Raw genomic sequence first — 24,804 nt, 5'->3', positions numbered from 1 at the left:
GGTTTCTCTTTGATTGACTTCAAAGCTATTTTCTCTTCTTTCTTCATCAAAGAACCCCACTTCAATTTACAAGAAGATGAATCGGAAGCTTTGTCATAGCCATTGTGCGCACCCGAATTTCATCTCGTCGGGGCACGCGTGCGTGCGCCTGGTGCAACGCGGCTTGGGAGTGTCCACCTTCCCGAGGACGCGCGACAAACGCACGTGAGAAGGAGTCGCCACTTGCCATTTTACGACTCGAAGGTCGAGGGTCGGCAAGTTATCCGGATCTAGGGGTACGGGGTACACCTAATTGCTAAGGCATATGGTTTGCGAAACCCGAGGTTCTGAATTCGGGGGTTCTGTTACATGTGAGCCTATATCTCGCACGCCCTATCGGTACTCTAACTTGTCTAGGCTTGCCATTTTAATTTAATTACCGCTTAATTAAGTTCCTCTCATCTTGCGCGTTTTGACACCGTAAATTCGAAGAAACACTCCGACCATCCACTCTCCGACCGGGATTCTTACATGAATAAATGTACAACATAAATCCTTACATTGTCATCTCAAATAAATAAAATAAAAATTACAACAACTGAATTCCGATCGGTTCGCGTTCGGTTATTATTCCACTCGTGCTCACCGTGTGGTTTGAAAAGACTTGAATTGAAATTAAGATGCACGCTCAGTGTTAGGGGGTTGGACCCCGTGATCTACGGTTGGGGCGTTGGACCCCCTATGAATCGTGTCCTAAAGGATTGGGCTCGATCCGCATAACAAACAAGTGCAAGAATGTAACAAGGAGGTACAAGTAAACAAACAATGGGGTTTTGTTATTGCCGAGTTTACGTGAATTAATCGATTATTAACCGGGGTATCTTGGCATGCAAATCCTACCCTAAAGCAAACAAAATGGGTACAAGGTGTGAATCGATCAAGGATCGCCTTGGGAAGGTATTTTGCATTCGGCATTATTTTCCGAGAACCTGACAGACGTGACGTCTGTAGTTAGGTCTTGTGTTTGTAGGTTGCTTTTAGGATTGTTCTATATTGTGACACTGCGGTTGTTACAGGTTATTACAGAATATGGATTCCGCCCGTAAACCTTAGAACCTAGTGCCTAACCCGCTATTGCCCATTTTTGTCTTAACCAAGTACACAATTAGTCCGGTATTTGTATTTTGAGTGAATCCACCCGAACTAACTACCCGAGACTATGCTAGAATAACAAAAGCTCATCTGCGCCTAGACAGGTAGCCCATCCCTACCATGATACCGTAATGTTTCTCTTATTCTAACCCTAGAAGTGTCGCTAAGTTGCAAATAGACGATTTTGCCCTCGAGGTAAAAATCATTTTCGGGAAAGAGAGATTACGCGGTGCGGGCCACCTCGGCTTGTGACCGGCGCTAACCGATCCCCTGGAACTTCCAGGGTTGTCAAGAACCCTAAAAAAGCCAAAAGATCGGTTAATCTATCCGGAAGTGATCTAAGAAAAACTTTCACGTCCCGACCTGAGTTTCCTAAAATCAGGTGAGGCCTCGAGTCAAGACGCGCAAGTCCTTCCTAGACATCCAAGTCACATCGAACCACGTGTCTCGAGTTTTATAAAATTTGCAAGTTTTGAGACGCACCAACGCATGTTTGCAATCTATCGACGCGTGTTACCGGTTTATTACCAATTCGTGCAAAATTATTAGGGTCAAGTGATTTAATTAATCGCGTGAACGTCCCAATTACCCGTTAGTGGAATTATTGATTAAATTAATTAATGTTTTTGCTAAATGCTCTAAATATGCGGGTTTCAGACCGTCGAACCGATCATTGATAGACTATCCGATGCTAATCCTAATTCCCGACCACCTTGGGATTTAAAAGTTAATTTTAGGTCGAGTTTGCATAATTAAGCCGATTCATGTGAGGTTTCGATTAAAACGAGAAAATAAAGCATTTAAACATGGATCAAGAGCACATTAACACGTCAAGCACGACAAACATACAAATTTACACAATTGGTGCCGCCATGATCATGATAAACACATACAAGCATACACAATCATAATGTTAACGAAATCGATAAAACGACACTGACTAATGGAAGCAAAAAATCATGTAAAGAGCACGCATCATCACGTTGTATACATATAATTACATGAACAAAATACTTAAACGGGGCACATATGTTGTCGATCGGGGATCCAAGTAGGTAAGGGTTGAATATTTTTAGAAAATGTCCAGGGACTGATTTGAACAACTTTAAAAGAGCAGGGACTGATTTGAAAATTCGGATAAAGTTTTGGGGATTCATTTGAAAATTCTGGACAATTGGGGACTGTGTAAGAATTACTGAAAATGTCACAGGACTCCTTTGGAACGAATTTGAAAGTTCGGGCTGATCTGAGAAGTGAACAAATGCCCCAAGGACTGAACTGAAACGATACGAAAAGTTTCGGAACTAATTTAGAAAATTATGGAAATTTCGAGGACTGATCTGGAAATATTGAAATGATCGAGACTTGACTGGAAATAATTTTAAAATTCGGGGCAGATTTGAAAAAGGCGAAAATGGCCCCGGGACTGAACTGAAACAACTTGAAAAGTTCTTTGGGATGCTTGAAAATTTCTGGAGATTTCAAGGACTGATCTGGGAATATTAAAATGGCCGGGACTTGACTGAAAATAATTTTAAAATTCGGGCCAGATCTGAAAAAATAAAAATGCGTGCTCTGGACTGAAATGAGACAAAAAGAAAAGTTCGTAAAATTGAGTTCAGGACGAATCCGATCATCCACACGACCCAATAACGCTCATTTCACATCATATTCATCCAAGCAAACATAAACATTCAGGAATGGAGCCCTAAACATGCCACTAAGTCGGGAATTTACCTAGTTCGAAAAGTTGAGGGGCGGTTCTGTAAATAAAAAAAATAAAAAAAGAAAATTTCGTCGGACTGGGCCGAATCTTGAAAGGCTGGGCTGGGCCGAGAGGGGCCCCTGGGATTTGGTGCTGGGCCGAATGGGCCGATGGGCCGCTGTTGGGCTTAACTGGACCGCGGGTAGTGGGCCGGACTGGCTCGCGGCTGCTGGACTGGGCTGGGCTGCTGGACACGGGCTGAGCCGGCGCGTGTCTATTCCGCGTTACCTGTTCGACCCGGATAAAAAAATGAATCGACCCGGTTAGTGCCGAAAGGGAAACCGAGGAGAAGGGATGCGATCCGGGTGGCGGTGCGGTTCCACCCGACCCCGGGAGGTCACTGAGTGCGGCTTGGACGGTCTTGGGGCGGCGAGGCGTCGGGCAGGGAGCTAAGGGCAGAACGGGAGCTGCGGGTCTCGGGTGAAAGGTCGAGCTGCGGGTCTCGGGCGTGAGGTCGAGCTCTCGGCCGCGGTCTGTGAAGACGAGCCGAGGACGAAGAAGGAAAAAAAACGAGCTGTGGGTTTCGGCGAGGGAGACCGTGAGGGCGAGAAGAGGAAGAGAGAGCTGGAGCTGAGGGAGTTTCGGAGCTAGGGGGCCGTGGCTGTGGGCGAGCTGAAGGAAAATAAAACCGATCGAGCTGTGGGCGAAAAAATCAGCGTTTGAGCTGAGGGACGCGGCCCGGCAATCCGGAACTCGAGCTGAGAAAATCCCCAAAAATCGAGCCGAGAGTTTTTCGAGAGAATGGGCTTTCGGTTTTTCTTCGTCGTCCCCCTTTCCAAGTCCCGAGCCGCGGGTTTTGTTCCGAAAAATTGAGAGAGAGAGAGAGAGAGATGGCGTGCACGGTTCTCTTGGCGTGTACAGAGTAGTCGGTGTGTGTAGAGGTGGCGTGTGGCAGGCTCTGGTGCAGTGGTCACGGGTCGGGAGGCGTCCCTGCAAGGAAGAAGAAGAAGAAGAAAAGAAAAGAAAAAGAAAAGAAGAAAAGAGGAAGAAGAAGAACAGGAAAAGAAATGATGAAGGAGAAGCAGCGGTCACTTACTTCTGACCGACAGTTTTTTTTTTTCGAATTCGACGCGCGTACGAATTGAAAATTCCGTCTTCTTGATCGGACGTTGAAAAAATAATTCGAGATCGCCATCGTGCTCAGAAAAATTCGTTGATCGATATTATGCGATAAAATTATTTTCAATCTCGAATTTTGTCCCGGATTTTGAAGATTGACGTCGATGTACGCGAAATTCGAAAACGTCCCAAATAGTGTTATTTTTTGAAAAAAAAATCATAAAATTGTTGTAAAATTAGGAAAATTTGCTGTTTCCAAAAAGTCGCGAATACTCGAGTAATTAATCGGAAGTACTTCCCTTATGGGTGGCAAAATGACGATTCTGCCCCTCTGGAGCCGGTCGACCAAAATTGGGTGCTGACAGCCATCTAACATCTGTTCAATCTGCTTGTCTCGCCTTTCCAATCGATCATAAATCAAATCAACCATCACATTCATGCGCTCAAATTGTTGCTGCATATCTCGGATCATCATGTTGTAATCAGTTTCTTCGTTATTCTAATAATTTCCACTGCTTTCTTGTGGGTTGTGGCATGATGAATTCTGCAAGTGAAACTTTAGAAAATAGAGATAGACCTCACAACCGCTCGCTCACGTGTTTGCACTCAAATTAATGTCACTCAACACTCGTGTTTCACTCAATTTTTAGGCTTTTACCCTCTGATATACTCACCACTCTTGTTTTTTTTTTATCTCTAGATTTTCTCCTCAAAGTTCCGAAGAAACTAAGCAATTCAATCGCAAAAGTAAAATCAGTTGATTAGCCCAAAGCATTTATAATCATTGATTTCAGAAATTGAAATCAAATTTAGGATCCAAACCTAAATGAGAAAGGAAATAATAAGGTAGATGAAGTTAACGAAACAACTGAGATGTACAAGGAAGATTTGTGGGAATAAGGAAACAAGAGATTTATGGAAAGTATCGAAATGGAAGGAATGAATGATTTTAAGATACAAGAAAGGAATTTGATAGGAAAATATTCAATTGAAAGGAAACAATATTAGATTTTCCAACTGTATTTAACAGGAAACTTTGGAATTCCCTACTTCACTTGATTAATAATGATATTTAAGGAAGCTTCTTCCACCCCAAAAGTTAAAATTTCACAAACAATTGCTCTTTCATTTTCTTTTTTATTTTCTTTCCTTTTCTTTTTTTCCTTTTTTTTCTCTGTATTATCTTTTTGACGAATTTTCTTTATTTTTTTATTTTTGGGATTTCCAATAAGATAAACTGAAATTTTAGGGTTCTTCAGGACAGTTGAAATCAACCAACAAAAATTACAACTTCTATCAACGATTTACGAACCCTAAGAACAATGGATAATAAAAAAAACGAAATAGGATAAGTGAAACCTGGATTGGAGCCAAAGCTCTGATACCAAATGATACGAACCTCGACGAACCTGCCGCGAGACCCAACAATAATAGAATGAGATTAAACTCGGAATCGTCCAATGAAGGTTTCAAGGATATGGAATATTGATCCGCTGACTATAAAGAGCCAGAAACCAATACTATAATATGGAATATTGACCCGCTAGCTATAAAGAGCTAGAAACCAATATTATAAATGTCGGGAATCACAAGTTATCACACTCGCGATATCCGCAAAGTTGCTGAGCAACAGCTCGGAGAAAATCTCTGTCATAAAGTTGAATGAAAACTGATCTATCTTCTCTAGGGAGGCGACATGCCTATTTATAAAGATAAACTGATAACTTAATTGGGCTAATGGACTGGGCTAAAATAAATCCTAAATGTAATGGACCCAAAAATGAAATAGGCCTAAATTATTGAAAAACAACTAAATTCAGCTATTTGAACTGGGATCATCTTCTAAATAAATTTATAGGATATGAACGGTCGTGACTTCTTGTTCTACATGCAGCTCGCCCAAGAGCTCGACTTCTCCTCCATGGACATGCAATAACAGCCTTTGCATGGCTTGTTGGATTCGCTTGGCTCGTGCTCTTGTACTTGCTCTAGCTAGCACATGCTTATCCCAAAGCTCGCCTTCATGCCCGACCATGTCATCTTGGGATTCTTCCTCAAGCCCGTGCGAAGGGTCCTCTAGCTGGATCATATCAATATGTCCCCGGCGACCCCAATTGTGGGGTGGAGTCCTTTGATGAGGTTCCCGCCGCCGACCCCTTTTCCTTTTCTTTCTCTACCCCCCTCCCCCCAAAAAAAATCGAGCAGTAAAGGCCTCACAGGAGGCCACCACTGCCCCACAGAGTCATCGGCGAATACTGAGGTCGCTGAGTACCTCGATTGGTGGTAGTGGCTAACAATTCCTATTTAAATTAATGAAAAAGTTGGCGCGTGCTAATATTGATATCAAATTGATAGTTTGTGTATTTTTAGGTCAAGAAAAAAAGTTCGTGCTAGATTTGATAAAATGTAAAAGTTTGTGTTTTTTAGGTAATTAATCCTTTTTTGAATACAAAATTTGATGATAATAATTATTTTTATATTTTTATATTACCAGAATTTCATATATTATAATAATTTCACCCTTATAATAATAGAAATTAGGTTAATGTCTAATTAAACAATTAATTGTTAGCATACCTAATTGTCACTTAATTTTTGAATTGAGCATTTTCTAATAAACCGAGAAGATATTGGATTTTCATAATTAGGCTTGATTTGATTAAATCAATTTTCTTAATTTTTAATATATTATTTAAATAAATTTTCTATTGATGAGAGAGCATTTATTACAATAGGATACAATTTTACTTATATATATGCATTATTTAATCCATTTCTTTGTAATTTTTTTGTAATTTTATAATGTTGATATAGGAGTTATTAATAATTTTGAGACTTAAATCAATATTTATAAATTTCAATCAACATCTAAAAATTGGATGATTTTTCTTTTGATGGATAATGAGATGCCATTATAACGTCAAAATATAGGAATATCCGGGTGACTATTGAAGATACATAAGGAGGCAAAATTCGACCTAAAGACATAACATCCATTTGCACTCATTTTCATAGTTGTCAAATGTTGTATAAATTTTAATTTCATCTATGATATGAAGCTCTGACAAAATATAACCTGGGTCGTGCGCTGATTTTTTTTTTTGTGTATTTCTTAACTATTCCATTTGCTATGCATATAAATATAGTTCACATGTTAGACTCATTTGAAATTATGTGATTAATCAATTAATTTTAATTAAGAGGTTTGAGATTGCCATTTTAAACTTTTATCATAAATTAAAATTAATGGATGAGTTATCATTATTTCAATTGGTATATAATATAGAATAATTATTTAATTTAAGTGAATAATCAACTAATTCTAATTAAGAGATGAAGTTTTATAAGTTGATGGATGACTTATAGTGTGTTTGGTTTTAGAGTTGAGTTGAGTTGAGTTTTGATTTTAATTGATTTATAATGATTGTGATGTTGAATTATGAGAAAAAATGGGAAAAAAATAACGAATAGTTGAAAAAAAGTAATGATTGTATTGTTGAATCGTTAAAAAAGTAATGAATAGTTGAAATAATTAATATTAAAAATTGAATTAAATGGTTAAAAATTGAAAAAAAATGAAAAAGTAATAATTGTGTTGTTGACTTTTATTGTACAGTGAGTAGAGTTAAAGTTAGAGTTAAAATCAGATTGCGAAATCAAACGGGCCATTAATTATTATACGCCTGTGTTGTTGGACCGGACCCATTTGGCATGGCAGGACACTATAACTTAATAAACCATGAGATGCCAGTTCGACATGTAATAAAATACTCAGCTGGCAACACAACACAGCATGCAAACACGAAAATAAAATGCAGTATTGTTATTTTGACTTCAAGACAAGATACCCACAGAATATCCTCACAACAACGATGTATCGTCATCTATTCAATCATTAGGTCTTATCGTGTTGGGTCGACTCGTTGACAATACTTATAGGGCTATCACGCCGTGCCTGGCCAAAATTCATTCATTTTCATTTCATTCAATTCTCGCGTACAAAACGGGACCGGCATAATTGCACCAGCCGGAAACGGTACGGGACAATAAGGCTCGGCCTAAGCACGATTTCATCATGCCAGGCCGTGCTATCGGGCTGGGCCAAAGACGATCGGCCCACAAAATTGGGCCTCGGTCTGAACCTTAAGCAAAGAACTCCTTCCAGTTTGGGCCTCGGCCCAACAACTGACCCGAGCCCCAAGCAAGGCCCAGGAAGTGAAGATGACGTGGCAGATATAAAGCACAAAGCTAGGGAGAGAAAAGTTGGGAAAAAATGAAAAAAAGAAGATATTTTTACGGACGAAAAACCCTACAAAAAAAAGAAAAAATAATAAATAATAAATATAAATAAATATCTAAAAAGATAAAACCCAAAACCCTACTGCTAAAATCTCCATTGCCCAGGTGCGGAGGGTCAGACCCCACTCCCTCCATCTCCTTCTTCTTCCTCCTCCTCCCTCTGTTCTTCTTAGGCGAACCGCCATTGACAGATGACTGTCTTGCTCCCGGGAGCCTCGGAGGAGCTGCTGTCACAGTCCTGTGCTGATACTGGGAGTGAATTTGCTGCTGCTGCTACTGGTTCATTTGCACTGCCACATGTTCTGATGCTCAGGTGCGTAACCTCTTGTCCTTGCCGGTGATTGTACGAATGAAGTGGTGGATGAGGCTATCCGTGTCCGTAGGAAGCGAAATGGAGTTGTCGGAAATGTCGCTTCGGTTCCTTTGCCGCCTCATTTCTGGCGCCAATGGTGTGTTCCGTCGCGTGTGAATCGATTTTCCACGTTTGATGGACTCGCTTTCTTCTTCTTCTTCTTCTTCGTCCTCTTATTCTTCTTCCACTTGTTTGTTGCTTGGTGAAATTCGCGCTCGATGAGGGTAGATGATGATCATTTCCGTTGAGAAGCATTGCTTGGAAAGCTTTAATACTTTGGCAATTCTTTTTGCTTCCCTAGGACTGACAGTCTGCTTATATGGCTTCTTCAGAGTGATGGAGACTTCAGTCAATTAGCTTGAGAATTGCAGTCCGTGGGAAGCTGGGAGCATGGTAACGAAGAGGAAAACGCCACTGCAGGTTCAAGCCCTGGAGGACTTTTATTCAGGTAGTGTGGTTATGTACTCTGTATTTCGATACTTTCTCTTCTTAAAAACCATTTACAAGGATTACCTTGTTCAAGGCTAGCTTGTTTTTCATCCTCTCTTTGCTCCGTGTTAATGGTCATTGACTCCAGACATTGCCTTTTTCGATTTGTAATGTCAACGTTATTAGTGTTACTATTTGTACCGATTAACTTTCATCTCAGTCAGTTATTTTGACCAATAGATGGTGACATTTGTCAATGTCGACGGGTTGTCTGCCCCTGCAGTTGTTCTGAGACTACCTGTTTATGTCCAAGAACATGTAACTGTGTACCTGTTCTATGATGATGGCATTCTCTAAATTATTTTATTTATCAATCAGATGACAAGTGTCCCACACCAAGGGCTATGGAGGAGTATGCGGTGGCATTGGGATTGACACTGAAACAAGTGCAGCAATGGTTTTCGGAGAAGAGGAGGAGAGATAAGAAGGGCAATGAAATAGATAGTTTGCCCTGTTCAAGTAAGGAAGCTCTGGTTTCTAGAAGAAAAGGTGAGGTTAGTATTGCCACTAAGAAGATTAAGCGGCGAGAGCTCTCTATGGGAAGTAAAGGCAGGGCAGCTGATTCATTAACTTTGAGACGTGAACTTACAACTTCAGCAGATAGAAGGATTGCTAAAGCTAAGAGATTGAAAAGGCCCATTTGTCTTCAGGATATGTTGTTCACACCCGAGTACATTATGCAAAAGGTGTTCCGCAAGGATGGTCCTCCCCTTGGCATAGAGTTTGATTCTCTCCCTGCTCGAGCATTCAATTCAAATGCAGGTATATTGCAGGCTCTGTGTTGTTCTGTAAATGAAAGGATTTTTAATTTTACATCTCAGTTTGATCCCTTTGTTTTTCTTGTGCGTTGCTTGATTATATATTATCTTATTTTCCTCAAAGTTTCTTTAGTAATCTTTTGTTCTCTGGGTCATGATCTCAATTGTCAACATTAGCATGTCTTCAATAAGGAATGCAGTTCGCATCAGTTTGGTACATCTTGCTTAGTTGATTTCGTTGCAACTTATATTGTCGTATCGATTATTTTTTCTTCCTTCTATTTTTCCTTTGCAATTGCATATTGGTAAATTGGTGTTTTTGTATCGTGGAAATTCTATAACAATTTATAGGATCTTGTGAGGACCTTGCTTTCCACGAGACCCTTCACAAGACGAGAAAGAGAAAGGTACTGTTCAATGTTGTCTAGTGAGATTATTTGGTGTTTCTAGGCCCTGTTATGCATCCTTTCTCTTGTTTAATCTTTCAGATGTTAAGCATTAAAGCCTTTGATTTTACAGGTTCATGACAATTCAACCATGGCTATCACTGATGGACCTATCAGTTGTCCAGAGAGGAGACATGGAATGGGCAAAGGGTTGATGACTGTTTGGCGAGCCACAAACCCTAATGGCGGAGACTTACCTAGTGGAATTGATTTTCTTGAAAGAAATAGTTGTACACGTCGAATATCAAGTTCTCGAAAGCCTTTATGTCATAGCAAAAGGCCAACAAGACAAGAAATTCTTGCTGTAAGTTATTCCTCTGTTGTGCTCTGTACTAGCTATTCATTTTATTTGATTTTCACACATTGTATTTGAACAAAGTTCTCTGAGAGTTTGATTTTTTTCAGTTATCTATAAGATATTGGCTATTCTGACATTATGAGTACTCTCAACATGTTCTGGCCTTTAGAAACAGAGAAGACTAAGAGACAAATTACTGGAGAAGAAGAAGCCCATTAGGAAAAAGAAAAAGGTTAGTAAGTTCTGCCATTAGCCTCTGATTCAGGTCAGATTTAGTGCAGTATTAAAGTTGTTTTCCATGTGCCGGGTGCAGCGCAACCAGGATTCCTTCCTAAAACCACCTCCTAAGGAAAAATGTAAGCTTGCTTTGGAGTCAGTAACAACCCAAGAACACGTTGATCTATTTGCCGTGCGAGTGGATGATGAGGAGTTGGAGCTGAGAGAGTCGCGAACAGGACCAAATCCACTTTCGAGTTGTGATCATTTAGCTTCAGATGCATTGCGTGGCTGTTCACTGTGCAAAGGTCGACTTTAAAAATGTGCTCCGAATATATCTATACATGTGTGTGTGCCTGCATATATATTGGGGATGTTATGCATAATAAATATTTTATCTTAGTCATCTGCAATTTTTTCCATTGATTCTTCTAGACCAAAATTCATTCAATCCTAGATTTATTATGTTCTGCAGATCTACTGCCAAAATTCCCTCCTATTTCTGTTAAGATGAAGAAGCCTTTCTCAATCCAACCTTGGGATTCCTCTCTGGAGATGGTTAAGAAGCTCTTCAAGGTTGGTGGGTCTTAAGTTGGTTATAGTCATTCTTGTTGATGCTGAGCCATTTTCCCTCGAGACTAGGTTGACTTTTTTTTCTACAAATACATCTTTGCCAAATATGTTGAATCATAGGCTCAATATTGCTTGTGACTTATGATTCTTTAGTTTCTGTTAAATGGGAATTCATGTTCTTTGAGAGCTGTGGATTGCTTGAACAAGTACTAGGAAATGTGCTCTGCTGATGTATGTGCCGCAAGAAGATCAGAGCTATCTGCTGCATCTTTGAATATCATTAGAAGCCACTAGACTAGATTTTTATTAATATCAAATATTTGGATCATTTCTGTCAATGATATAGAATAGTCACTTAGATACACAATTCCAGCTAATTGTTGCTGTAATTTTTATCGTTAATTTATATGTAACTATCAATTGTTTCTCGAGACGGCTTCAAAGTCTCATAATCTTTTGTTTTTTCTGTTTGTGCAGGCTTTTCATTTCCTTTATACATATAGTGTGATGCTTGATATCAACTCATTTACACTCGATGAGTTTGCCCAAGCTTTTCATGATAAGGTTATTTCTGAGCATTGGCTCAGTTATATTTGTTAGATTATTCTGTCTTAACAGCTTTATGTGCTATTATGTTAGAATGGTGGGTGACCTTTGTCCATTGTTTGTTTGCCCTTTTGATCATGTACCCACAGGATTCATTATTACTTGGAAAAATACATGTTGCCCTGCTCGAACTTCTCTTTGTTGACATTGATTTGGAGCTCAGTGGTGGACCTTTGCATCATTCAAGCAAATCCTGCAAGTTCTTGGCATTAATCCATTCGGTGAGTGAAAAATCTTGCATGTGCCTTTCCAACAGAATCTTTGATCTCTTGGGTTTTCCTCTGTTTGCATTTTACCATTTCCATTGCTCTGTCCTGTTTCCTGTCTGTTAAGTTGTGAAGAAATATATACTTTTTAGGTTTTTGTGTCTTCCAGCAATACTGTCGAACTACATTTCCATTGACATTTTGGGCGTAGGTCTGAATAATTTTCGGAATAAATTTGTTCTGCTAAGGCCTGCTTATATTCAGATGAATTACATTTTGACAGTGCTGACTCTTTTGAATAGATCTGGAATATGGAAAATTCATTGTCTTTAACCATTAAATTATTTGTGAGCTGGCATCAGTGTTTGGATAAGGTTCCATTCTCATTCTTGAATTTAGATGCTATGATCAGATAGTAAACAAGTTTGCTTAAATTTCTGAGGAAAGAATGTCTTTGTTGAAGCTTCCAATCCAGTTAGTTGAAGATAGATCAAAATAGTAGATAGAAAAGCTAGCTGTTTGACCTTTTATGTTCTCCATGATGGTTTGATGCTGAATATGTAAGTAGGCTTTGTAGAATTAGTGAACAGAAAGAAAAGAAAAAAAATGGAAAAACATTGTATAGGTTGCCTTTTGGATTTTGAGAGTTGGTATAAGAAGACAATTCTGAGATATTTACAGATTTTCTACAAATCTAACTTTAAGGTATTTTTCCTTTTTTCAAAGATATAATTCAAGTAAATTTAAATTATGGGAGACTGATAACAAAAAGAATTGATGAGATGTTTTTATGATAAAATTACTTGCCATGTGACAACAGCTTTCCTGATTGATCAATCATAAGTGCGTCTATATTTCCAAATATAGATTTTTTCTTTTGATGTAATGAACTTCTCTCATTGAGCAAAGAAGGTGATGTTTCAAATTTTGGATTTCTGGAACTGGCAGGTCGAGAATCAGGAAATTGTTGTGGAATTTTGGAAGAAGTTTCTGAACCCTCTGACCTGGCCAGAAGTATTGCGGCAAGTATCAGTAGCTGCAGGTTTTGGTTCAAATCAAGGTTCGTTGCAGCGAGAAGTCATTGACGAGGTAGGTATATCTTGCGCTTGTTAAAGAATGATATTCTGAAGTATCTTTGCTTACTGTGCTCCACTTTTGACTTTGAAACACATGAAATTTTCAGAATAAATATAAGTTGCTGAAACTGGGGGGCAAATTATTCTTAGAATAGCAGAGTGTCGTGAGATTTGATTTGGCATGTTTACACTGTGTTCATGACCCTTCTTTAGTCTCATATATGCTGAGAATCAGCCTCTGGATTCAACATTAATCATCTTCTTGAGTAAAGCAGAGATATTAGCTTCATAATAACCTGAGAAAGTTATATCAGGATTCTTTCTTTTTAGCTGACTTGCTTAATTTCCTAAGGCATGGACTACTTCATGGGTTCTTTGTTTCAGTAATTATATCAGTTTCCTACTCATCTTATGCACTGGTTTATAAGCTGAATATTCCCTTTGTCCGTACACCATATGAATATGAAGATCAGTATGAAGAGCTCACTTTGTACTTGTTTGGGTCAAGCTAGTTCTAATAATCTTTTTCACAAGTAAAATTGTGCTCCTTATTTTATGTTAAGTGACTGCTAGATGATGGTAGCTTCCTCCTCTCACAAAAGAATAAAAAATAAAATGATTCATTTGTTTCTTTCTGAAATAAACTTCTCCACCTTTTATCTAGGAACTGAACCGTATGAGGAAGTATGGACTGCATCCTGGCACTTTGAAGGGAGAATTGTTCAGGCTTTTGTTGCAACAAGGAAATAATGGGCTGAAAGTATCTGAAATGGCAAGATCTCCACAGGTACTTCTCTTAGAAAGGAAAAAAAGAAGGGTCCTTTTGGAAACTAAGGCCACCGACTTAGTTGTGCTTATCACCTTTGTATTTCCACTTTGTTGCAGATTGCAGAATTGAACATCTCCAGTACAACTGAGGAACTGGAAAATTCAATATGTTCATCTTTGTCGAGTGATATAGCCCTTTTTGAAAAGATTTCATCTTCCACCTATCGCTTACGTGTGAATTTCGGCTCAAAAGATGATGGAGATTGTCATTCGGATACTGAGGACTCGGGAACTATTGATGATCAGCATGATGAGAGCGGCCTATGCAGTAGCGGCAACAATTCAGAATGTGAATCAGAAAGTCCTAGTTATAGAAAATCAAAGCATATGAATCATTATAAAAGGAGAAACAGCATGCTTTTTGTAAATGGTGAAATTGATGAGAGTAACCCTGGAGAACCCTGGCTGTTGGGTCTTATGGAAGGTGAATATTCGGATTTGAGCATTGAAGAGAAGTTGAATGCCTTGGAGGCTTTAATCGATCTGCTTCGTGCTGGATCCAGTATTAGAATGGAGGTAATGTTTACCTTCTTAAACAGTATTTTAAATTTATTGATAAAATGACTTGTTTCAAATTGCTTTACACAGTTCCAATTTTAAAGGGGGCTCTAAATATTGAATTGGACTTCCTAGTGCACTTTGGTGGAAGGTTATCTTTGAACATCAATGAAAATATTTAATTGTCTCAAAAATTGCCATCATTGTGGAAGAAAGTTTAATGATCTGCCCTCTGTTCTTGCTGTTGGAGTTGTCCTTTGTTTGGGATTCAGAAGTAAAAGAAATCATTTTATAATAAATGCAACATTTGCTTCTCTTTTTATTTTCATTGGTATGTATTTTTTGGCAAAGATAGGTTAGCATGTCTCATATTTTGCCGGCCGTTTCTCTAAATTGAATTTTCATTGCTCACTTTTGCAATGTAGGATCCAACTATAGCCATGGCTGAAAATGCTGCCCCTGCTATATATTGTGGTTCAGGGGGAAAAATAAAGAGGCCATCAGCAAACCAATGGAACGTTACTAGGCCTTCTTGGGTATATGAGTCCAACCGTGGTGGAAGAACAAATCAATCATCACATGAAACTCACCCAGTTGATTCCAAAGAAGTTATGTCAAAGTTATGTACTTCAGGAAAAACTCTAGGTAGCAGAAAGGGAACAGATCTTGCAGAGGATATACACCCCATGCAATCTGTCTTTCTGGGATCTGATCGTCGATATAATAGGTACTGGCTTTTTTTGGGCCCATGTGATGAGTATGATCCTGGTCACAAAAGGGTGTACTTTGAATCTTCTGAAGATGGGCACTGGGAGGTGATAGATACTGAAGAGGTGTGGTTCTTGCCCTTTTCTTGTAGTAAAGCTATTTTCCACTGTTTGAACTTTTTTCTCTCTTTCTAATTTAACATCTTGCCTTACTACATGCAATGCAGGCTTTTTGTGCTCTTTTATCAGTTTTAGATGAGAGAGGTGCTCGAGAGGGACCACTTATTGATTCATTGGACAAACGAAAGGTGTTCATCTGCCAGGCAATGTTAACTGGAGTTAAACACACTGAGGTTATGTCTGTTTCTTCGTCTTGTCAATCAGAGCTTGACATGGGTACAGAAGCAAATTCATCTCCGATATCAGATGTAGATAATTGCTTAAACCTGACAGTGGCCATTGGAGATTCTATGCCTTTACCTGGTGCTATTGTTCTTGAAAATGGAAAGAAAACAGAAGAACAGAAGAGAAGATGGAGCAGGCTCAAAGCATTTGATGCTTGGACATGGAACACCTACTTGGAACTGAATTGTGTAAAGCTTGGAAAGAGATCTTTTATTGACTCGCTGGTGAAATGTGAAAGATGTCATGATTTGTACTGGCGGGATGAGAAACACTGTAAGATCTGTCATACAACATTTGAACTCGACTTTGAGCTTGAGGAAAGATATGCAATTCATGCAGCCACATGTACGGAAAAAGATGTGAATGTGTTCCCAAAGCATAAAATTCTGTCATCTCGGTTGCAGTCACTAAAAGCTGCAGTTCATACTATTGAGGTGGGTGTTATCCTGCTAATTCATTTTCCGTAACGAGCCAGATTTTCATCACCTGCATTCTGCTAGTTTGGTTCTTCAAATAGTCCCTTGTAAGTAAAAAAGAAATGCTGTTATTGATACATCGTCTGGTACTTATCTAGTAGTTTCCGCACAAATTTCACCTACTATGCCTTATCCAGGGTAAGATTCTGAGACTGTAGTATGTGTTTGGTTCCTATTAAGTTATCTCCCATTGCTCTATTGGCTTCTCTTATGAATCGATGTTTGGTTTTTCATTTATGAAGCGTTTGTTATTTTCTGTTCTTTGCTCTGAAGCTTCTTCTTGTTGCTTTATATAGTCTATAATGCCTGAAGGCTCATTGATTGGTGCTTGGAGTAAGTCTGCTCATCGACTTTGGGTGAAGAGACTGAGACGGACCTCCACCGTAGCAGAGCTTTTGCAGGTTTAAGTAGCTTTATGTTCTTCTATGCAAGCACACACTCAGATGCTATAAGCTGCATCTAAGTCATTTGCGGTGTTTGATGTCGTGCAGGTTCTTGCTGATTTTGTTGGTGCCATTAACAGAGACTGGTTGTTTCAGTGTGATAGCATGCGAAACTTGGATATTGTTGGGGCGGAAATGGTTGCACTATTTCCTATGATCCCCCAAACTTCATCAGCAGTGGCTCTTTGGTTGGTAAAGTTAGATGTCCTATTAGCTAATTATATCCAAGGGGCTAATTCCAACAGAAATCAGCAATAGCAACGAATGTAAAAAGGTTTGCCTCGTTTCCATGACACTTAAAAGATCGTGCTTGGATTTTCTCCCAATATGTTTTACATTGCATATGATTTGTTTTTGTTCACCAGCTCAACTGATGTGTTTATGGAATATGAAAAGAGGCCATTACTTCCAATCTCCAGATTCTTGGCAAATCTTAAGATCTACAAATGATTCTTCTCATTTTTCAGGTGCCGTGATATATTATCTCCTTATTGATATCTACATGGAAGAATGATGATATGCAAGTATTCCTTTTGATCCGAACTGGGTTGAAAGATTGAATATTACTATATGAAAAGTTCCTGCACTTTCTGCTTAACAAGCCCTCATGACAAAGCACCCAACAGAAGGAAGGGATGCAACTAGCTACTCAGATTGTGGGAGAACAACAAATTTCTGCACCACACCAGGGAGAATGGAAATAAGTACTCATACTGGAGGCAAGTGATCCTGTCCTCGGGTATGCTTTTGTTACTGTTTTTGTGCAGGATGACTTGATAATATCGAAAGTGTGAGATTTGGTGTGAAATAATCTCGATCTCCCTGCTTTTAATTGCCAAATGAGCAACAGGGTTTGTATTTTGTCATGTGGGTGAAAAAGTGTGTATGTGGCCTCAATCGATAGATGTTAATGAGGGGAACTAAAGTTTTGTCCATTTTGTACTATAGTTGCTTAGAGTTAGGGCAATTGTTGGGGAATAATTCGTTGTGAGAAACTACGAAAGGAAATACAGGGAAAGCTTTTGTTCCGTTCTTGATGCTTTATCACTGGCTTTATATAGTGGGATTGCCCTTGCAATATTAGTTTCGGACATTTCAGTCCCATTACAGAAAACAGGTTGGCTCGCTCCGGTTGATTCCCGGCATAATTATGGTCTTCAAGTATAGGAAAATGCCAAGATCCAATATTCTAAAGTCTTGGCCAAATTGTCACGGTGTGAGGGGGCAGTGTTATGAAGACAGTGTTGGACTGGGTGATCGAACACGGACTGGAAAATCGACCCTTTTTTTGTTCATAGCAAAAGAAGAGATGCAGGGATATTTTCCTCTTTGTAGCTTATCGTTCGACGGCTTCTATAGTTAAGGTCCCCTGCAGGTTTGAAGTTGTAGGGAGGGAGAGGAGAGTTTAACCAATTGAGAGGAAGGGGGTGGGGCGAATTGGCCGCGCATATAATATATATCGAGTTAGCAAATTCGAATTCTCGAGCAGTATCAAATTCTTTTTTGAATTTTTGTTATATATAAGACAATATAAAAATTATAAAAAATAATTCTTTTTTTTTGGTGAAACTTTTATATCCGAAATTGAATTGAATTTCGACTAATTCAGTCGAATTGATCAGTCCATTAAGAAGTAAAGTTATTTTTCCTTTGACGGTTACAATATGTAAGGAGGAGAGAGAGGACTAAGGGGTAAAGAGGAGAGAGAGGACTAAGGGGTAAAGTTGTTTCAACTTTGACAGTTACAATAAGTAACAATAAGTAAGGAGGAGAGGGAGGATGAAAAGGGGGAGGGGAGGGAGAATATAGAAAAATTGAAAGTTATTGAGAAATATTGAAATTGTACCTTAATCATGTAGTTAATTAGTCTTATTTTTCTAATGATCATTTCGGAAAGTGAAAGACGAAAGACTCACATCGAGCTTTATAATACTATAGATATAGTGTTCTGAGTTAATTTTTCTAAAAAAAATAATTAAACACTCGACCCATGCTATACGCGGATATTATAAAACAATACTTAATCGTGGGAATTTTCATTGATTTATTTATTTATTTATTTTTGTGAAAATTTTGAACAGTTTTGGAATTGAGAATTAGTGGGGTGAGTTGGTTATTGTACTTGATTTATAGAATTACCGATATTCATGAAATAGTGATAGGAGATTTTTTCAATTTTTTTAATGATCGGATTTATAGGGATAAAAAACATTTAATTTGTTTACTATATACTAAAACTTATGAAAATTATCTAACGGTTACTGAGTCAAACTCTCTTCAATAATAGCATTGGATATCTATATCTATATATACACACTTGTAATAATTAATTTTGGGGCTGGTTTTTTGTACTGCTGTATCATCGAAAATAGAAACCTATTATCACAGCTTCACTTCACGTTTTTTTTAAAAGAAAAATAGGGAATTATTTATAGTTGGCAGTTAAACCCGCCTGACACTTAGTGTGGTTAGCAAGAGACAACTTATATGAACTGGTGCAGAACTCTTGCCTTAAGAGAACTTTAATTACACAGAAGATGACGCGAATTCGAGACGTAATGCTAACTGTTTCAAGTCTTAAATACCATGTTGGAAGGTCTCATTGGTGCTTCACCCTACATCTAGTAGCATCTTCTTTTGTCATCACACCATCAATTTAAATATGTAAACCTCTAATTATGTAAATTAATATTTTAAAATAATTCTTGGAGGTAATAAATATTGAAGATCATATATATTCATTTCATGACATGAATATATAAGCCTCTAATTTTTAATATTTGAAATAATTTATATAGGTAAGGTATATTGGAAAATATATATTTTTATTCCAATTTGAAATGACAAATTACTAAACTGTACGTAGATATACCACAGAAGTAACCGTGGTACTTTTCTCATTACTTTCTTTCTTTTCCTTATTGATTAAAGTATCTAGATGCAAACCCATGCGTTGCGCGGTTCGAAGAATTTATTGAATTTATTATGATTTTTTTAAGCAAATTGATACTTTTCATAAATCGAAAGACATTTCATTTTTAAAAAAAATTATTTGCAGTTTTTAATATAATAACTAAAAGATGAAGAGGGAATGACACTGTATTTCTCTCTCTATCCTTTGAACCATTACGAGAAACCTTTGTTATATATATATGGAATCGAAATTTAACTAAAATTTTGGCACAAACTTACCTGATTATAGGCGGATGAGTACATAATCGGTGCTGTTAAATGGAGGTGGCATCAACCGCCAAAGCTAGCTAATGACGATAACATTACGAACTCAGTCAGAAAATTTATAGCAATTAAAGTAGCATCAACGTAATCGCCTTGTTAAATGAAATTACAAAGTTAGAAAGCTTGCAGCAATCAAGGCAGCACCAGTGCACCAGAATTAAGCATTTAAAAATTTCTATGCCAATATTAAACAAACTCAAAAATAAATAATAATACAACCAAATTGATCTAAGAATTCCTACAGTTTAGGAATAAATATATCTTTTCGAGTTCAATTAATTAAATCAATTTTATTCTTTCAATTTTCAATTCTATAAATGCTTAATTATGTTCTTAAAATTGTCATTGGATTTTTTAGTTTAAAGAGGGAGTAATTACTTACATAATTGAAATTGTAAAGAGGTTTTGAATATCTAAACACTATTATAAGTTCTATGTACATATTAAATACACTTAAAATTTAAAAATATGCTAAAAATTTTTATTTATTTAAAAATGAAGTAAATATAATTTTTATTTTATTAAATTTACTTAAAAATTTTTGGGTAAACTAGAAGGCCGAAGCCCTAAATGCGATTTAAAAAGAACTTAAACAGTACATAGGCGAGGCATGGAGACTCTAATTACATCACCAAATAGTAAAAGAGTCAACCCAGGCGAGCACACACTTAAACTATAAACCCCAATAGGAAACAAGCAAGTAAAATTAGCCAACCAATCCGCACACATATTTCCTTCCCGATGTGTATGCCGAGTTGTGACCAGCCAATCTCGAGCCAATAGTTGTTTGTTCTCCTTCAGAAGAGCACCAGCCCAACAACCCTCAACATATGTTGAGGTTAACCAACGAACCAGAGTCTCAGAATCAAGTTCGAGAATGACTCTTCTATAGCCGCAATCCCAAGTTAACTCAAGACCTGACTTAGCAGCCCCAAGCTCAGCAATTATAGCAGAACAACAACCAACATTCTGCACAAAACCACCAAGCCATCGAAACCAGCTATCCCGTAGCAAGCCTCCCCGCAGGATTCCATGTTGAGCTTAATCCGGTGAAGTTCCGGCAAAGTCCATCTAACGTTCTTCCACATCCATTGTTGTTGCATCTGGTTATCTTCCGCAATCCAACATGAAAGCTACGAGCAGCTCAAAGAATTACCCCCACAGCATCAGCAGGTCGTACAAAATGTTCCTCAAATAATGTCTCGTTCCTCCAATTCCAACACAGCCAGCAGCCAATACCAAAGATCAATGCCCACGGCGATGAGACATTTAAAGATTCTTAATCAGCCACTGTTCTACCAAAGATTCTCGATCATCCATTGAAAGTAGACGATCCCACCCCGCACGGGTGACTGGACAATAACGCAAGACATGCAACACAGACTCCGCAGCAGAATTGCACAAACATCTAATGTCATTTTCAGCCAACCCTCTCATGGTTCTATGAGCATTTGTAAGTAATCTTTCGTGACCAACAAGCCACAAAAATTCAGGATCCGTTGTGGACCCCTTCTACCTCCAAATTAGCTTCCATAAAACACCATCAGACGCCACTTCATTCTGAACCAGATTCATATAGGCAGACTTAACAGACAAAAGACCACCGGAATTGAACCTCCAAAAAGGCTTCGTCATCACCACGATCACTGCTCGGTGGTAGTGTCAATGCCACCGCCAATAACGACCCACTTGGAAGGAAATGAGAGAATGAATCCCATCTCCAGTTTCCTGCATGATCGACAAAAGACGAAATAGGTAAATTTCGCCACGACATCGGAATAGTAGCAGAAACAGTGCTTAGAAGAGTTTCATGATTAGGTAGCCGATAGTCTGTCCAAAATCGAGCCTGATGACCCGAGCCTGTACTCCAACTCAATCACTGAGCAATACGCAGCTAAATCTGCCAAAGAGAATTCCAAAGCCAAGAGGCTGTGGCCTCGCTTAAAACTCCCTATGAGGATTCGCCGGCAACTTTGTAATCATTTTATAGGTAACATTACAAATGCTTATTGGACGAAAATGATGAATCGTCTCAGGACTAGGCACTTTTGGAATAAGAACCAGCGATATTTCATTAATACTCCGTGGTGAATGACCCAAATTAATGACACCTTTGATCAGATCTACCAACTGGTCCCCTAATAGAGACCAATTTGATTGATAGGAAAAAAGCATGAAAACCATCCATACCTGGAGCTTTGAATGGATTTTCATACCCCACAATGCCTTCTTCACCTCCTCAAACGTCACTTCTGAGCAGAGATCCATCAAAGCTGGATTGTCCACCGCGGGAAAAGAAGAGCCCAGCTCCGGCCTTTCTGGCTGCATCGAGTGTTTATACTTAAAAAATTAAAAATTTAAACTCTATTAGTGATTTATTTTGTATAAAAGATACTAGAATTCGTACTCGCGCTTCATGTAAGCGTTAAAGGTACTTTTCAAAATTTTCGATAGTTCGCATTTTTAAGAAAAAAAACATAATTGTTGGTAATGATATAATTAAAAAAACTCAATTATTTAATAATAAATTGTATTAAAATATTAGAATAATTAAAAACAGAGGTGGTTCTAACATGTATTACCGTGAGAAGAGGAGAGGGATGAGAGTAGTGGAGGGAGAGAGTGGGGGTTGGGTAATGCGTTTGGGTGGTTATTTGTTGATAAATTATCATAATAATCTCAATTTAGTGTATCACAAAAATTTAAATCTAGAGACGAATGGTATACTAGGGACTTGAAAGTGAGACGAATGGACAACCTTTAGCTTTATATAATAGTATACATAAATCCAAATATATTCTACAATGACGATATTGAAAATTAAGAATTTTGTTAGAAATTAATTGCCTTAATTTCAATTAAAATAAAAATATTATTCATGTGATTTAGAAACTAAAAAGGCTTGCATAAAATTACAAATGTCCTGATATTAATTTTGGATTTTCACATCACGTGAGAAATTTAATTTTAAATCTATCTATAACTGAAATGCAAATTCAAATTCGATGAACTAAGTGAAACAGGAATTTTACGTACCTAAGATATTGTCCAAATAGACTGAAACCGATACTCGTACGTGGCCATTTGGCCCACTTTCTCGGAAGATTTGGCTGAACGGGACATCGGCTCCAACTACACTGAGAATCATGAGAGCAATGTAGCCGAAGCCACTCACTTGATTCATCTCTTTCTCATCTCTTTTATCTATTTCTCTAATTATGTTCTTAATCTAATAAAAACCAAACTTGTGTGCATCGATTTTATAAGGATCACCGCGATCTACTCAGCTATCAACGTTTACACAAGCTAATGCAAAGGATAAAACAAACCACCTCTCTAGATGACTTTAGCATTTTTTTCTTCGGTGGCAACTTTGACAATCATTATAACGTTTTGTTATATAAAAGAAAAACTTAATACAAGAAATTGTTCAACCTTTCCATCCTCAGTGATATTTAACGTTGACAATATTTCTAGGTGGATTCAACTTTTTCTTATTATGTAAATACATACATACTATTTATGTATATACATATATGTATGTACCTAAGTTATTATTTGATTTTCAACCAACTGGTAATAGCTTTTAATTTGTTAGCAAAGATACTAGATTATGAATTATTTCCATGTAAATGCTCAGTTAGTTGTTAGTTTTGAAGTAATAGCACATTTTTGCACCAAATGCACTTTCATCTGGCTAGTCTAGCTAATGTCTTTGGTTAAGACATTTATAGAAATTTTCAGTAAATGGATACTAATCTCTACTATTAAATTAATCAAACTGTTAATCTCTCCCCCATCCAGTTAAACTTCACTCCCCCCTTCCCAACCCACACCTGTATTTTCCAAATGACAAGATACTGGGAAGCCATAATTGCTATAGGGGGTTTGATCTCAACCATACTCCCCCCTGCCTCCCACGATGTATGCGCCGCCGCCGCCACCCAGGGAGTTGCCGCCGCCGCCCCACCCGCCCTGTGGGACTGGGGTGGACTGTGCGGCCCTTACCACAATGCTCCACCACCGGAGCCAGTTTTGGAAGACCCCAAACTCATCATGCTCCGGCCAGTGGCGGGCCCTCGGCCACCTGTGTTACACTATCCACTTCCTCCACCTCCTGCCTAACCGGTGTTATTGAGTTTAAGTTTTTTAATATGCACGATTAGTCATCAAATCTTTGTTAAATGAAATTACAAAGTTAGAAAGCTTGCAGCAATCAAAACAGCACCAATGCTCCAGAAACCTCCATAGCTATTTATTGAGAAAACTATCAAAATGGTCATTGAAAGATTTTAAAACTAATAAATTCCTACTTGAAAGATATTTTGAAACAAAATGATCATTGAAAGATCATAATCCATAACATTTTGGTATCACCGTCAAAATTCCGTAAGTGCCGTTACGGAAAAATGACGTGGACGCTTATGTGGCACCTAGTAGACAAACGGTCCCGATTAACGGTGCACATCAGCAAATACGACGTCGTTTTGTCCTCCTGTTCAAAAAAAAAACAAAAAAAGAGCTGGCCTACACTCCTCGTCACCATCGTCCCTTTCCCTCACCATCTGTAGTCAAAATTAGGGCAACCTACCTCTCACAAAACAGAGCAGAGTTGAACTCGACGCGGCTAGCTGAACCCAGATCAGTTGAACCCGACGCGGCCCCCCATCAGAAGAGTCGTCGTCGAGCTTCAGTTCAATCGGTCGTCGTCGTCGTCATCAGCCAATTGAACCCAGAGTTGGGTACAAAGTTGCTGGTGGAGTCGAACTCAAGCTCGACGAGTTTGTGTGTCCATGACCTTCGGGGCGACAATGACTAGTCGAACTCAAGCTCGAAGATGACTCTTCTGATGGGGGCCGCGTCGAGTTCAACTGGTCTGGGTTCAGCTGGCTCCGTCGGGTTCAACTCTGTTCTGTTTTGTAAGAGGTAGGTTACC

The 24,804-nt window shown here is 38.4% G+C and overlaps 1 protein-coding gene and 1 long non-coding RNA gene across 3 annotated transcripts; one reads left to right on the top strand and one right to left on the bottom strand.

The window, feature by feature from the left end:
- The first annotated feature begins 8,328 nt into the window (after positions 1-8,328).
- On the top strand, positions 8,329-17,668 carry LOC116187940 (homeobox-DDT domain protein RLT3). 2 transcript variants are annotated; one of them, XM_031516986.1, is made up of 18 exons: positions 8,329-8,567; positions 8,939-9,054; positions 9,414-9,857; positions 10,205-10,260; positions 10,373-10,603; positions 10,767-10,829; positions 10,911-11,121; positions 11,289-11,389; positions 11,864-11,950; positions 12,082-12,213; positions 13,147-13,287; positions 13,939-14,061; positions 14,160-14,618; positions 15,026-15,433; positions 15,535-16,146; positions 16,485-16,589; positions 16,680-16,905; positions 17,099-17,668. In XM_031516986.1, the coding sequence occupies exons 2-17, from the start codon at positions 8,997-8,999 to the stop codon at positions 16,887-16,889; spliced, it is 3,441 nt and encodes a 1,146-aa protein (XP_031372846.1). In that variant the 5' UTR covers positions 8,329-8,567; positions 8,939-8,996; the 3' UTR covers positions 16,890-16,905; positions 17,099-17,668. The 2 variants fall into 2 exon arrangements, with proteins under 2 accessions (XP_031372846.1, XP_031372847.1); XM_031516987.1 differs by having other exon boundaries at positions 8,908-9,054.
- A 2,746-nt stretch (positions 17,669-20,414) lies between these two features.
- Positions 20,415-22,292, bottom strand: LOC116187238. Its single transcript, XR_004152011.1, has 2 exons — positions 22,059-22,292; positions 20,415-21,596 (listed from the first exon to the last, which is right to left on the bottom strand). It is a non-coding gene; the product is annotated as an uncharacterized LOC116187238 (long non-coding RNA).
- Positions 22,293-24,804: the final 2,512 nt, after the last annotated feature.

This window comes from Punica granatum, chromosome 8 (genome assembly GCF_007655135.1).
Source record: "Punica granatum isolate Tunisia-2019 chromosome 8, ASM765513v2, whole genome shotgun sequence".
NCBI classification, from domain to species: domain Eukaryota; kingdom Viridiplantae; phylum Streptophyta; class Magnoliopsida; order Myrtales; family Lythraceae; genus Punica; species Punica granatum.
This window is presented reverse-complemented; position numbering and strand designations above follow the sequence as displayed.

Excerpts from the sequence above, each read along its gene's own strand:
- LOC116187940 (XM_031516986.1), top strand. The coding sequence starts at position 8,997 with ATGGTAACGAAGAGGAAAACGCCACTGCAGGTTCAAGCCCTGGAGGAC. Across the intron at positions 12,214-13,146 it reads TCTTGGCATTAATCCATTCG|GTCGAGAATCAGGAAATTGT; the intron begins GTGAGTGAAAAA and ends TGGAACTGGCAG. Across the intron at positions 14,619-15,025 it reads GATCCAGTATTAGAATGGAG|GATCCAACTATAGCCATGGC; the intron begins GTAATGTTTACC and ends TTTGCAATGTAG.